Source organism: Hypanus sabinus, chromosome 15 (assembly GCF_030144855.1).
Source record: "Hypanus sabinus isolate sHypSab1 chromosome 15, sHypSab1.hap1, whole genome shotgun sequence".
NCBI lineage: Eukaryota > Metazoa > Chordata > Chondrichthyes > Myliobatiformes > Dasyatidae > Hypanus > Hypanus sabinus.
In genome coordinates, this window is record NC_082720.1 from 85823218 (window position 1) to 85839012 (window position 15795).

Below are 15795 nucleotides of genomic sequence, written 5' to 3' on the forward strand. Positions count from 1 at the left end.
TTTAAACCTTTACAAGGAATTTAAGGAAAGACACTGGGACTCAAGGGTCTGAGGTACAGGATGTTATTCCCTGGAACGTGGAGGATGAGGGGAGATTTGATAGAGGTATACAAAATTATGAGGGGTATAGATAGGGTAAATGCAAACAGGTTTTTTCCAGTGAGGTTGAATGAGAGTAAAACTAAGGTCACAGGTTAAGGGTGAAGGGTGAAATACTTAAGCGGAACCTTAGAGGTAACTCCTTCACTCAGAGGGTGTTGAGAGTGCAGAGTGAGCTGCAAGCATAGGGTACATGGATGGGAGGGGTATGTAGGGCTATGGTCCATGTGTGGGGTGATGGGACTAGGCAGAATAACGGCTTGATATGGACTAACTGGGCCAAAGGCCCAGTTTCTGTGCTGTAGCACTCTGACTAAATATCAGGGATAGAATTTGGGCACATTAAGAATTGGAATAGTTGGGTTAAGAGAGCAATAAAATAAATGCAAAGCTATTTTTAAATAGTCTAACCATTTGCAACCTGTGGAGGTTTAATTAGCTTCATGGTTTGGCTGGTTTAATCTGCAGTTCTTTAATTAGCCTGTTGTTCAAAGCGTAACAGCTCTGAGCTGTGAGTTCCGGCTGTCTGCAGGGAATTTCATGGGCCAGTGTAGTTTTTATTGATGGATGTGAACAACCCCTTACTCAACGTCAGCAAAACCAGAGATGATTATTGACGACAGGAGGAAGAAGCGGGCCAATCAGGAGACAGTCTTCATTAGGAGATCAGAGGTGGAGAGGGTCAGTCACTTTAAATTTCTTGGAGTTATCATATCAACCAGCCCGTGAGAGCCAGCACAAAGAAGCATGAGAGCACCGCTCGTTTTTTAGACGTTTGTGAACATTCAAAATGTCATCTAAAACTTTGGCAAACTCCTATAGATGCAGAGTGGAGGGTCTCCTGATTGATTGCATCACGGCCTGGTATTGAAACGCCAAGGTCCAGGAATGGGAAAACTCACAAAAAGAGGTGGATAAGCCCGCAGGCAAAGTCCTCCCTAGCTTTGGAATTGCAACTGGTTTATTATTGTCACACGTGCCGAAATACAGTGGAGAAACCTGTCTTGCTCACTGTTCATACAGATCAGATCATTACACGGTGCAGCGAGGGAGAACAAGGGAAAACAATAACAGAATGCAGAATGAAATGTCACAGTTACAGTGATAAAGTGCAGTGCAGGTAGACAATAAGGTGTAAGGTCATAACGGGGTCAGGAGTCCAGAGAACAATTAATACACTGTAACAGCAGGATAGAGACTGTCCTTAAACCCGATGGTAAGTGCCTTTGGGTTTTTTTATCTTACAGATTTATTTGCTGGACGGTGGCATCTCTGGTAAGCTTGGTGCAGCAAATGATTCACCTGAGACTACAAGAATCTGCAGGGGTTTGTGAAAGCAGCTCAGTTTATCACACAAGCCAGTCTCCCCTCCCTACACTTCTCACTGTCTCAGTAAAGCAGCCGGCAGAAACAAAGGCCCCACCCACCCCAGACATTCTCTCTCCCCCCCCACCCCCCATCAGACAGAAGATACAAAAGCCTGAAAGCACATCCCACCAGGCCCAAGGACAGCTTCTACCCCACTGTTATCAGTGAAAGCACGTCCCACCAAGCCCAAGGACAGCTTCTACCCCACTGTTATCAGTGAAAGCACATCCCACCAGGCCCAAGGACAGCTTCTACCCCACTGTTATCAGTGAAAGCAAGTCCCACCAGGCCCAAGGACAGCTTCTACCCCACTGTTATCAGTGAAAGCACGTCCCACCAGGCCCAAGGACAGCTTCTACCCCACTGTTATCAGTGAAAGCACGTCCCACCAGGCCCAAGGACAGCTTCTACCCCACTGTTATCAGTGAAAGCAAGTCCCACCAGGCCCAAGGACAGCTTCTACCCCACTGTTATCAGTGAAAGCACGTCCCACCAGGCCCAAGGACAGCTTCTACCCCACTGTTATCAGTGAAAGCACGTCCCACCAAGCCCAAGGACAGCTTCTACCCCACTGTTATCAGTGAAAGCACATCCCACCAGGCCCAAGGACAGCTTCTACCCCACTGTTATCAGTGAAAGCAAGTCCCACCAGGCCCAAGGACAGCTTCTACCCCACTGTTATCAGTGAAAGCACGTCCCACCAGGCCCAAGGACAGCTTCTACCCCACTGTTATCAGTGAAAGCACGTCCCACCAGGCCCAAGGACAGCTTCTACCCCACTGTTATCAGTGAAAGCAAGTCCCACCAGGCCCAAGGACAGCTTCTACCCCACTGTTATCAGTGAAAGCACGTCCCACCAGGCCCAAGGACTGCTTCTACCCCACTGTTATCAGTGAAAGCACGTCCCACCAGGCCCAAGGACAGCTTCTACCCCACTGTTATCAGTGAGAGCACATCCCACCAGGCCCAAGGACAGCTTCTACCCCACTGTTATCAGTGAAAGCACGTCCCACCAAGCCCAAGGACAGCTTCTACCCCACTGTTATCAGTGAAAGCACATCCCACCAGGCCCAAGGACAGCTTCTACCCCACTGTTATCAGTGAAAGCAAGTCCCACCAGGCCCAAGGACAGCTTCTACCCCACTGTTATCAGTGAAAGCACGTCCCACCAGGCCCAAGGACAGCTTCTACCCCACTGTTATCAGTGAAAGCACGTCCCACCAGGCCCAAGGACAGCTTCTACCCCACTGTTATCAGTGAAAGCAAGTCCCACCAGGCCCAAGGACAGCTTCTACCCCACTGTTATCAGTGAAAGCACGTCCCACCAGGCCCAAGGACTGCTTCTACCCCACTGTTATCAGTGAAAGCACGTCCCACCAGGCCCAAGGACAGCTTCTACCCCACTGTTATCAGTGAGAGCACATCCCACCAGGCCCAAGGACAGCTTCTACCCCACTGTTATCAGTGAAAGCACGTCCCACCAGACCCAAGGACCGCTTCTACCCCACTGTTATCAGTGAAAGCACGTCCCACCAGGCCCAAGGACAGCTTCCACCCCACTGTTATCAGTGAGAGCACGTCCCACCAGGCCCAAGGACAGCTTCTACCCCACTGTTATCAGTGAAAGCACATCCCACCAGGCCCAAGGACAGCTTCTACCCCACTATTATCAGTGAAAGCACGTCCCATCAGGCCCAAGGACAGCTTCCACCCCACGGTTATCAGTGAGAGCACGTCCCACCAGGCCCAAGGACAGCTTCCACCCCACTGTTATCAGTGAGAGCACGTCCCACCAGGCCCAAGGACAGCTTCTACCCCACTGTTATCAGTGAGAGCACGTCCCACCAGGCCCAAGGACAGCTTCTACCCCACTGTTATCAGTGAAAACACATCCCACCAGGCCCAAGGACGGCTTCTACCCCACTGTTATCAGTGAAAGCACGTCCCACCAGGCCCAAGGACAGCTTCCACCCCAGTGTTATCAGTGAAAGCACGTCCCACCAGGCCCAAGGACAGCTTCTACCCCACTGTTATCAGTGAAAGCACGTCCCACCAGGCCCAAGGACAGCTTCTACCCCACTGTTATCAGTGAGAGCACGTCCCACCAGGCCCAAGGACAGCTTCTACCCCACTGTTATCAATGAAAGCACGTCCCACCAGGCCCAAGGACAGCTTCTACCCCACTGTTATCAGTGAAAGCACGTCCCACCAGGCCCAAGGACAGCTTCTACCCCACTGTTATCAGAGAAAGCACGTCCCACCAGGCCCAAGGACAGCTTCTACCCCACTGTTATCAGTGAAAGCACGTCCCACCAGGCCCAAGGACAGCTTCTACCCCACTGTTACCAGTGAAAGCACGTCCCACCAGGCCCAAGGACAGCTTCTACCCCACTGTTACCAGTGAAAGCACGTCCCACCAGGCCCAAGGACAGCTTCTACTCCACTGTTATCTGTGAAAGCACGTCCCACCAGGCCCAAGGACAGCTTCTACCCCACTGTTATCAGTGAAAGCACGTCCCACCAGGCCCAAGGACAGCTTCTACCCCACTGTTATCAGTGAGAGCACGTCCCACCAGGCCCAAGGACAGCTTCTACCCCACTGTTATCAGTGAAAACACGTCCCACCAGGCCCAAGGACAGCTTCTACCCTACTGTTATCAGTGAAAGCACATCCCACCAGGCCCAAGGACAGCTTCTACCCCACTATCAGTGAAAGCACGTCCCACCAGGCCCAAGGACAGCTTCTACCCCACTGTCATCAGTGAGAGCACGTCCCACCAGGCCCAAGGACAGCTTCTACCCCATTGTTATCAGTGAAAGCACGTCCCACCAGGCCCAAGGACAGCTTCTACTCCACTGTTATCAGTGAAAGCACGTCCCACCAGGCCCAAGGACAGCTTCGACCCCACTGTTATCAGCGAAAGCACGTCCCACCAGGCCCAAGGACAGCTTCTACCCCACTGTTATCAGTGAAAGCACGTCCCACCAGGCCCAAGGACAGCTTCTACCCCACTGTTATCAGTGAAAGCACATCCCACCAGGCCCAAGGCAGCTTCTACCCCACTGTTATCAGTGAAAGCACATCCAACCAGGTTAGAGGACAGCTTCTACCCGCTGTAAAAACTCTTGAGAACAGAGCTCTTATACACTAAAACATGATCTCCTGATCTTAGTTTTCCTCTTTATATGTGCACCCGCACTGCACTTCCTCGGATGCAGCAACACTTTGTTTTTTTCATTCAGTGGTCAATTTATTAGGTACAGGAGTGGATCCCGCTGTGGTCTTGTGCTGCTGTAGCCCATCCATTTCAAAGTTCAACATGTTGTGTGTGCAGAGATGAACTTCTGCACACCACTGTTATAGCACGTGGGTATTTGATTTACTGTTACGTTTCTGTCTGGCCATTCTCCTCTGACCTCTCTCAAGGCGTTTTTGCCCACAGAGCTGCCTTTCACAGGATGTTGTTTCTTGTTTTTCATACTATTCTAGAGACAGTTGTGTGTGAAAATCCCAGATCAGCAGTTTCTGAGATACTCAAACCACCCCATCTGACACCAACAATCACTCCACCGTCAAAGTCACTTAACTCACATTCCTTCCCCATTCTGGTGTTTGATCTGAACAACAATTGAACCTCTTGACCACGTCTGCATGTTTTTATGCACTGAGTTGCTGCCACGATTGGCTGATTAGGTATTTGCATTCATAAGCAGGTGTACAGTTTGGCCACTGAGGGTAAATTTTGATGTATATGTGATTAATAAATCTGAATTTTTTACTTTTATCTGATAGTTCTCATATGGGATGATCTGTCTGAATGGCATGCAAACTAAAGATTTACAGTATCACAGTATACTCGGTATCTCAGTACACACACAGTTCTAACCCAACATATTCACTTTCTCGTCCTCGAAATGTCATTGAATAATGATCATTGGCAGGTCATAAACCCCTCTCCCCCCCTCTCACCCCCCTCTCACCCCTCTTCCTTTCCCCTCTTTTCCCTCCTCCTCTTTGCCCCAGACCCTCTTATTCTCAATGTACTGACAAAACTTGGAGTGACAATGTTTGTAATTCTTGAACACAGGAGATTCTGCAGATGCTGGAAATCTTAAGCAACACACACAAAATGCTGGAGGAATGCAGCAGGTCAGGCAGCAGCTGTGAAGAGGAATAATCAGTGCTGATGAAGATTCTTGGCTCAAAATGTTGACTGTTTATTCCTTTATTGCCTGACATGCCGAGTTCCTCCTGCAGTGATTTAGTAATTCTGTTCTCTTTCCTAAATTTATTGTCAATTCATTTTGTAATGTAATCAAACCCAGCTGGGTGAAATCTTTTAGAGAGTATGAAGTTGTTAATGGCATAAAGCAAGTTGTTTCAAATGATGTGGGGTTATACAGGCCAGTGATTGAAAGTTGGCTGTTTGACGCGTGTGTTCTCACCAAGACGATGAGGTCTATTTCATTGAGCACATCAAATGGTGTGCTGTCAGGAAAGTCGCATCCATTATCGAGGGCCCCCACCACCCAGGCCATATTCTCTTACTGCCGCAGCCACCAGGCAGGAGGTAAAGGAGCTTTAGGACTCACATCACCAGCTTCAGGAACAATTATTCCCCCTCAACCATCAGGCTCCTGAACCATCATGGATAACTCACTCACCTCAACACTGAACTGATTCTGCAACCCACAGACTCTACAACTGATGTTCTCAGTATTATATATTCATTTGTGTTTACAGTTTGTCTGCTTTCACACATTGGTTGTTTGTCGGTCTTTGTGCATAGTTTTTCATTGATTCTATTGTATTTCTTTTTTCTACTGTGAACACCCGCAAGAAAATGCAACTCAGGGTAGCATATGGTGGCATATGTACTTCGATAATAAATTTACTTTGAACTTTGAACTCAGCCATTACTTTGCATTTGGTATTACTTGTGTTGAGAAGCATTTGTTCCCGTGCAGGGACGAAGTGCAAGTTCCTTTTAAATTGCAGAATGCTTCATAGAAATACAGGAGGTTGATAACTGGTTGCACCCTTTACAGGAGGGATGTGGAGGCTTGGAAGGGGTACAGAAGAGGTTCACCAGGATGCTGCCTGGATTATTTACTTTCTATTAAAAATCTGAGGTGCAGAGAGACTAGGGGTCCTCATGCTGGATTCCCTAGAGGTTAATTTGCAGGTTGCATTCATTTTGAGAGGACCTGAATATAAAAGCAAGGATGTAATGTTGAGTCTTTATAAAGCACTGGGGAGGCCTCACTTGGAGTATTGTGAGCAGTTTTGGGTCCCTTAGTTTAGAAACGATGTGCTGACATTGGAGAAAGTCCAGAGAAGGTTCGTGAGGAGGACTGAAAGGCTTGTCTGAGAAATGTTTGATGACACTGAGTCTGTACTCACTGGACTTCAGAAGAATGGCGGAGGGGTGGGGGGGAGGGGGGTAAGCTCTCATTGAAAATTTATCAAATGTTGAAAGGCCTCAATAGGGTGGATGTGGAGAGGGTGTTTCCTGTCGTGGGGGCATCTTAAGACCAGACGACACAGCCTCCGAATAGAGGGGCAGTCATTTAGAATGGACTTAGGGAGGAATTTCTTTAGCCACCTTGTTGCCACAGGTGGCTGTGGAGGCCAGTCACAGGGTATACTTAAGGCAGAAGTTGATAGATTCTTGATTAGTCAGGGCAAGAAGGGATACGGGGAAAAGGCAGAAGATTGGGGTTAAGAAGGAAGTGGATCAGCCATGATGAAATGGCAGAGCAGACTCGATGGGCCAAATGGCCTAATTCTGCTCCTCTAACTTATGGCTTTTTGGATTAGAGGGCCTTCACCATAAGGAGAGGCTGCAGAAACTTGTGTTGTTTTCTCTGGAGTGGCACAGGTTGAGGGTAGACGTGATAGAGGTTTATAAGCTTGAGACACAGATAGAGTAGACCTTTTCCCAGTGATTAGATGTTTAAAACCAGAAGGTTTGCATTTACATTACTGGAATCAATTTTGTTGATTTTGCCTGAAATATTCAGTTTGAGGATGGATGGGGAGGCTTAGGACACTGTGCTGCAGAGGATCAGCAGGATTCGAAGGTATGAACTACAAGGAGTGATTGGATAAACTTGGGTTGTTTTCTCTGGAGTGGCAGAGAAGAGGGGAGATCTGATAAGATTATGAGAGGAACAGACGGAAGATGATCAGAATCTTTTCAAGATCAAGTTTATTGCCATCTGACTACATTTATGCAACCAAACAAAACAAATTTCCTCTGCACCCACAACACATTTATCTCACACAGCACATACTGTAAAACAAAATATGACCACGAACGAGTTAATAAATATACTTTAAAATGCATGTAGTGCGCAGCACAGGTAAACAGCAAATACTCAACAGTCCAGAGGACATTTACCCCTGTGGTAGAAATGACAAATACCACTGGCAAAGTTAGGATGGTCAGACTCAACCGATAGTAGGTATAGATAGCATGCTTATAGATGGAGGAGATGAACTGCTGACAGACTGGTAAATTGGAATATTATTGTCACACGTACCGAGATAATGTGGAGAATCTTCTTGCATGCCATTCATACAGATCAGATCATTACACAATGCGTTGAGGTAGAACAAGGGAAAACAATAACAGAATGCAGAATAAAGTGTCACAGCTACAGAGAAAGTGCAGTGCAGGTAAGCTGTAAAGTCATAAATGAGGTAGACTATGAGGCCAAGAATCTATCTTTTCATACTGTTCAACAGTCTGATAACAGTGGGGTAGAAGCTGTCCTTGGGCCTGGTGGGACGTGCTTTCACTGATAACAATGGGGTAGAAGCTGTCCTTGGGCCTGGTGGGACGTGCTTTCACTGATAACAGTGTGGTAGTAGCTGACCTTGGGTCTGGTGGGACGTGCTCTCACTGATAACAGTGGGGTAGAAACTGTCCTTGGGCCTGGTGGGACGTGCTGTCACTGGTAACAGTGGGGTAGAAGCTGTCGGGCCTGGTGGGACGTGCTCTCACTGATAACAGTGGGGTAGAAACTGTCCTTGGGCCTGGTGGGACGTGCTGTCACTGGTAACAGTGGGGTAGAAGCTGTCCTTGGGCCTGGTGGGACATGCTTTCACTGATAACAGTGGGGTAGAAGCTGTCCTTGGGCCTGGTGGGACCTGCTTTCACTGATAACAGTGGGGTAGAAGCTGTCCTTGGGCCTGGTGGGACGTGCTTTCACTGATAACAGTGGGGTAGAAGCCGTCCTTGGACCTGGTGGGACGTGCTTTCACTGATAACAGTGGGGTAGAAGCTGTCCTTGGGCCTGGTGGGACGTGTTTTCACTGATAACAGTGGGGTAGAAGCTGTCCTTGGGCCTGGTGGGACGTGCTTTCACTGATAACAGTGGGGTAGAAGCTGTCCTTGGGCCTGGTGGGATGTGTTTTCACTGATAACAGTGGGGTAGAAGCCGTCCTTGGGCCTGGTGGGATGTGATTTCAGGCTTTTGTATCTTCTGCCCGATGGAGAGGGGGGAAAGAGAATGTCTGGGGTGGGTGGGGTCTTTGATTCTGCCAGCTGCTTTACTGAGACGGTGGGAAGTGTAGACAGAGTCCGTGGAGGGGAGGCTGGTTTCTGTGACGTGTCCACAACTCTCTGCAGTTTCCTGTGGTCATGGGCAGAGCAGTTGCCGTACCGAGCCGGGATACATCAGGATAGGATGCTGTCTATGGTGTATCGATAATAATGATTTGTATGGACCTGTAATGTGCTAAGCTGTGTCCACGACTCTCTGCAGACAGAAAGATCATTTGTGGAACCCTTTTGTTCAGTGTGTTCACTATTGAGTGTGTTTTTCTCTCTCACCTTGGGTAGAGACTTTGCCTACGTGGCCAGCGACAAGGACACCTGCATGTTGAAGTGCCACGTCTTCCACTGCAACACACCAGCCAAGGCCATCGCCTCGGCCCTACACCAGCTGTGCTCCCAGGCAAGTCCTCTCGGCCGTTAACCGAGACCGCGCTGCTCTCTGTTTGATGTGGCAATGACTGTGATTCTGGTTCAGTGCTGGGAGTATCGGTGGTGCACCTGAACCTTGGTTCCTTGGTCGTGCTGTTCATTCAAGAACACATTAAAATGGACAGATAAATACTGTATATGTCTCCAAAAGCATAATTTCCAACTCGTTCAAGGGTGTTCTCTTCATCTAGAGCAAACTCATTCAATCAAAGAAACATTCAGCACGGAAACAGGCCCCGCAGTCCAACTCATCCACACAGACCAAGATTCCCATCTAAGCCAATCCCACATGCCAGCTTTTGGCATGTATCCCTCTCAACCTTTCCCAACTATGGACCTGTTTTAAGCTGAAACAGTGAGGAGCTCCACGTCATTGACCTGACAGAGTACTCCAGCTCAGAAATAGGCCCTTCGGTCCATCTCATCGTTGCTGATCAAGATTCCTATCTAAGCCAGTCCCATTTACCTGCTTTTGGCCCATCCCTCTCTCAGTCAGTGACTCTCAAACATGGTGGGCCCCTACCACTAACTGAGGGGTCCATGGACCCCAGTTTGGAACTGCTGCTCTAAACCATTCCACTCCATTGACCTCAAGCCATATTAGTGATGAGGTCCACCATCACTGACCTAACTTACTCACTACAGTGAAGAAATGGGCCTTTTAGCCCATCTAGCCAAACTCTTATTCAGCCCAGTCCCATCGACTAGCACCTGATCCATAGACCTTCATACCATTCCCATCCATGTACTTATCCAAATGTACAATACTCCGCAAAAATCTAAGGCACATAGTGTATATAGCTAGGTTGCCTAAGACTTCTGCACGGTACTGTATTTGTCAAGGTGGAGCAGAGAGCGAGCTTGTAAATCTGGCAGCAGCAAAGGATATCAGGAATGGTGAGGGTGGTGCACTGTGGAGTGGTGTGAGACAGGTGACAGAGAAGGAGTGTCAGGGGGTTTGGGAGGGCAGGGTCACAGATGCAGACACACCTAGCTCTGAGACACCAGGCAAGGTCGTTTGATTCCAAACAATTGGTTTATTGATCACTAGAGAATGTCTCTCTGGTGCTTCCTGTTCCCTCCCCTCTCCCTTCCCCTTTTCCCAACCATGATTCCCCTCTCCCTGCCCCCCCCCCCCCCCCCAATCTCAGTCCACAACGGAGACACATATCAGAATCAGGTTTATAATTACTCACATGTCATGAATTTATTTTTGTGGCAGCAGTACAGTGTGATACTTAAAATTACTACAGTACCACAGAAGTCTTCGGCACTCTAGCTGTATATATGTGCCTAAGAGTTTTGCACAGGACTGTAAATGTAGCAAATCGAACCTGCATCCACCACTTTCTCTGGCAGCTCCTTCCACACTCTCAGATCTCTCTGAGTGAAGTTTCCCATCAGTTACCCCTTAAATATTTCACCTTTCACCCTCAACCTATGACTTGTGGTGCTAGTCTCACCCAACCTCAGTAGAAAAAAGCCTGCTCGCATTTACCTCATTAATACCCCTCATAATTTTATATACCTCTATCAAATCTCCCCTCACTCTCCTACACTCCAGGGACTAAAGTCCTAACCTATTCAATCTTTCTCTATAACTCAGATCCTCAAGCCCTGGCAATATTCTTGTAAAATTTTCTCTGCACTGTTTCAATATCATTAATATCTTTCCTATAGGTAGGTGACCAGACTGCACACAATACTCCAAATTTGTCTTTACCATTATTTTACACAACTTCATCGTAACATCCCAAGTCATGTAATCAATAGTTAAAGACCGTTGTGTCAAAAGCTCTCTTTGTGTTCCAATCTGCCTGTGATGTTGCTTTCAAGGAATGATTTCTCTGATCCCTTTGTTCTACCACACTCCTCAGTGCCCTACCAATCTTCAAAGTGCATAATCCCATTTTTATTTTACTTATTCTCCTCAAGTTCCCATCAAATTGAAAGGACAGGCAGGTATGTGGAGGGAGTGGGGTGGCTTTGTTGGGCAAAGTGAAATCAGATGCTTAGATAGAGGTCATGGGATCAAAAGATGTAGAGACCTTGGTGGTAGAGTTAAGAAACTGCAAGGGTAAAAAGACTTTGTTGGAAGTTATACACAGGCCTCCAAACAGTAGCTAGGATGTGGGCTACAAATTACAATCGGAGATAGAAAAGGCATGTAAAAAGGACAATGTTGAGATAATCAAGGGGGAGTTTCAATATGAAGATAGATTGGGAAAATCAGGTTGGTGCTGGATCCCAAGAGAGGGATTTGTAGAATGCCTATGCAATGTCTTTTTAGAGCAGTTTGTGGTTGAGCCCACCAGTGGAAAGGCAGTTCTGGATTGGGTGTTATGTACTGACCTAGATTTGATTAGGGAGCTTAAGGTAAAGGAACCCTTAAGAGGCAGTGATCTTAATATGATCGAATTCACCCTGGAGTTTGAAAAGAAACAAAAATTGGGTGTATCAGTATACAGTGGAGTAAAGGGTATTACAGAAGCATGAGAGAGGAGCTGGCCAAAGTTGACTGGAAGGAATGATGGCAAAACAGCTGTGGCTGGAGTTTCTGTGAGCAATTCAGAAGGCACAGGATATATATGTCCCAAAGATGAAATAATCTAAAGGGAGGGTGAGGCAATCATGACTGACAAGGGAATCCAAGGTACGTATAAAAGCCAAAGAGAGGGCATGTAATAAAGCAAAAATTAGTGGGAAGTTAGAGGACTGGGAAGTACCAAAGTGTTTTATCGATGAAGAGTAAAAGAAAGACGTGAGTAAGTTTAGGACTGCTGGAAAATGACGCTGGAGAGGTAGTTATGGGGGAGAAGGAAATGGCAGAAGAACTGTATTAGTATTTTGTGTCAGTCTTCTCTGTAGAAGACACTAGTAGAGTGTCAGAAATGCGAAAGTGTCAGGGGGGCAGAGGTGAGTGTCATTGCCATTACTAAAGAGAAGGTTATTTGGGAAGCTGAAAAGTCTGAAGGTAGACAAGTCATGTGGACCAAACGGACGACACCCCAGGGTTCTGAAAGAGTAAGCTGAAGAGATTGTGGAGGCATTAGTAGTGATCTTTCAAAAATCACTAGATTCTGGAATGGTTCCAGAGCATAAAATTGCAAATGTTACTCCACTCTTTAAGAAGAGAGGGATGCAGAAGAAATAAAATTAGGTCAGTTAGCCTGACTTCAGTGGTTGGGAAGATGTTGGAGTCTGTTGTTAAGGATGTGGTTTCGGAGTACTTGGAAGTACATGATAAAATAGTCAACATGGTTTTCCAAAGGGGGAAATCTTGCTTGACAAAGCTGTTGGAATTCGCTGAGGAAATTACAGGCAAGGTAGACAAGGGAGAGTCAGTGGATGTTGTTTACTTGGATTTTCAGAAGGCCTTTGACAAGGTGTCACACATGAGACTGCTTATCAAGGTAAAAGCCCATGGTATTACAGGATGGATTCTAGCTTGGCTGATTGGCAGGAGGCAAACAGTAGGAATAAAGGGAGCCTTTTCTGGTTGGCTGCCAGTGACTAGTGGTGTTCCACAGGGGTCTGTGATGGAATGGCTTCTATTCATGTTGTATGTCAACAATTTGGACAAAGGAATTGATGGATTTGTGGCCAAGCTTGTAGGCAATATGAAGATGGGTAGAGGGGCAAGTGGTATTGAGGAAGCCATTTCTGCCCTGAGAAAAAGTCTCTGGCTGTCCCCTTGATCTATGCCCCTTATCTTGTACAACGCGAACAAATCACCTCTCATCCTCCTTCGATCCAAAGAGAAAAGCTCTAGTTTGCTCAGTATGTGTCATAAGACATGCTCTCTAATCCAGAGAATCTTGGTGAATCTTCTCTGCACCCTCTATAAAGCTTCCACATCCTTCCTATAATGGGGCAACCAGAATTGAACACATACTCCAAGTGTGGTCTAACCAGAAGAGAAGAGGGTGTCGCTGAGCTAGAGCAGGAGTTTCCAACCCTTTGTGTACAACAGACCTCTCATATTAACTAAGAGGTTCGTGAACCCCCTGGTCCAGAGAAACAGCCCCACCCCTTACTTCACCCCAGTCCAGGCAAACCAGAGAAGAAGTCCAGGATGCTGGTCTGTTTTCTGTCTCAAAACCTGAAATGTTCCATAACTCATTCCAGATCATGGCAAAACATACGATGAACAACGACTCTGCAAAGGTCCCAGGAGTGGAGGAAGATTTGTGTCAGGATGACCTGCCTCTAAAAGGTACCTGGTCTTTTAATTACTGGGGCCAAGTGTCACCAGAGCACAGAGACAGGTGTATGGTAGATAGATAAGTAGATCGATACTTTATTGATCGCAAGGGAAATTACAGTGTCCCAGTAGCATTACAAGTGCACAGACACACAAATATCAGAAGAGAAGTAGGAAGAATAAAGAGTGAGTTACCACAAACAGTCTAACGGTTATGGGTTGACTCTTTATAGAAACTAACGGCCGAGGATAAGAATGAGAATCCAGGGTGAGAATGGTGAGGGTTAATGAGTTGTGGGCAGGCTATCCAGGAGCACTGTAATACACGTGTGCCCAGCACAATCCGTTGATTTGTTGTGAAGCAAGTGATGCATTCCTACTATTATAATAATAACAACATTACAGGATCCTGTAGAGGTTTAACTCAATCTGACTACTTGCACAGGCACAATCAACTGGCAAGCATCATTCATCAAAATCGTACTTTAAAATACGAACTCGTAAAAGACACCATAGCTTACCATAAATACAGGCCTGATCCAGTTTTAGAATCAGAGTCCTACGAATTATACTATGACTGGTCCATTATTACAGATAGGACAATCCATGATAACAGTCTGGATATAATATTGCAGGATAAACAAGCAAGAATAACTTATAGATATAGCCATTCCAAACACACACAACATACAGAAATCAATAATTGATAAACACCGGGAATATGCTGAATTGGAATTGAAAGACTATGGAACATGAACAGGTTATACATTGTCCCAATTGTAGTAGTAGCAGGCAGCCATCGATCCCAGGGAATCGTTGGTTTGTGCTTCTGGTGGACTGTAACCTCTCCAGGGTGCAAGCCTGGGTGGGAAGGTTTGAAGAACCGGCTGTTGCCCCTCTCCATGTCATTGACGAGTCCAAGGGAAGGGCAAGTGTTTGCCTCCTTCTGTCATTGCAGAGGTTGCCAGATTGAAGTTGAAAAATAACATCAAACTGCCTGAGAGATCCCGGCTCCAGATTTCTTCCTCAGGGTTTACTCCCAAATCCTTTCCCAAGGGTGGGTATGGCCGCAAGGTAGCGGAGGTTTAAAATCAGAGTTTTCCTTCTACTAGGCGGGCTGTCGTCCAAGGCTGACGAGCCCCACCTGCCCGAAGCAACTGATTTTGAGGCTCCAGTGGTCCGTCTTTGCCCCTTCTCTCTTTGGTAGAAACCGTTCCGCCAGGCTTAGTAGCTGAGCCACGCATGAAGGCCAAGAGTTGGATTTGGTTGTCAGAGGCTGTTAGAGACACACGCCATTGGGAGCACTTTATAGGTAGTGGGAGCTCATCCCCACTCTTCCCCTGACTAAGACAACCTTAGGAATCATTCCGATTGTATCATCCCAAAGTCACAACATAATAGTATTAAACAATTAGGCCCACACAGCAATATCTCTGTAAATCTTCAGAAAGTCACAGTACTAAACACCACTAGAACAGTCCAAAAGTTCCCAGCATTTGAGGATGGAGTGTGCTTGGCTATGCCCGTACCTCAGATATTACCAGCTTGAGCCGAGAAAAAAATAACAATAACTTTATTTAGAGTACTTTTCCTACAGATGCTGTCATTCAAGTGCTCTACAATGGGCTAAAAGTACAAATAAGAAAATAAAATAAAAAAATAAAAATAAACATGAAAATAAAAGACGGAAAGATGTTAGTTAAAAGCAAGGTTAAATAAGTAGGTTTTGAGCTGATGTTAGAAGTGTCAGCCAAGTCTGCATCCCTTGAAGTTTTTGATATTGAATTCCACAGTTTAGGAGTGTAGAACTTGGTCGTCAGAGGCTATTTGAGATGCGCGCCATTGGGAGCATTTAATAGTTAGTGGGAACGTCCCCAATACCCTTCTTCCTGGCTGTGATAAACTTAAGGAACCATTCTTAACCATCTAATGATGACAGTTAAACAAATGTGTGCGGGACAGTCTTTAAAGAGGAAAACTTCGGACACCACGGTAGCATAGCGGTTCATGCGATACTATTAGAGTTCAGAGTTCAATTCTGTAAGTTTGTACGTCCTCCCCGTGAGTGCATGGATTTCCTCTGGGTGCTCCAGTCCAAAGACATATGGATGAGTATATTAATTGGTCATT

The 15795-nt window shown here is 46.6% G+C and overlaps 1 protein-coding gene across 1 annotated transcript in view; it reads left to right on the forward strand.

Annotated features, from left to right (window-relative positions):
- Positions 1–15795, forward strand: part of apbb3 (amyloid beta (A4) precursor protein-binding, family B, member 3) — a 67010-nt gene that overhangs the window by 40531 nt on the left and 10684 nt on the right. The window contains exons 7-8 of the mRNA XM_059990654.1: positions 9318–9432; positions 13590–13677. Of these exons, the coding sequence (XP_059846637.1) occupies positions 9318–9432; positions 13590–13677 (203 nt within the window). The remainder of the gene's footprint in view (positions 1–9317; positions 9433–13589; positions 13678–15795) is intronic.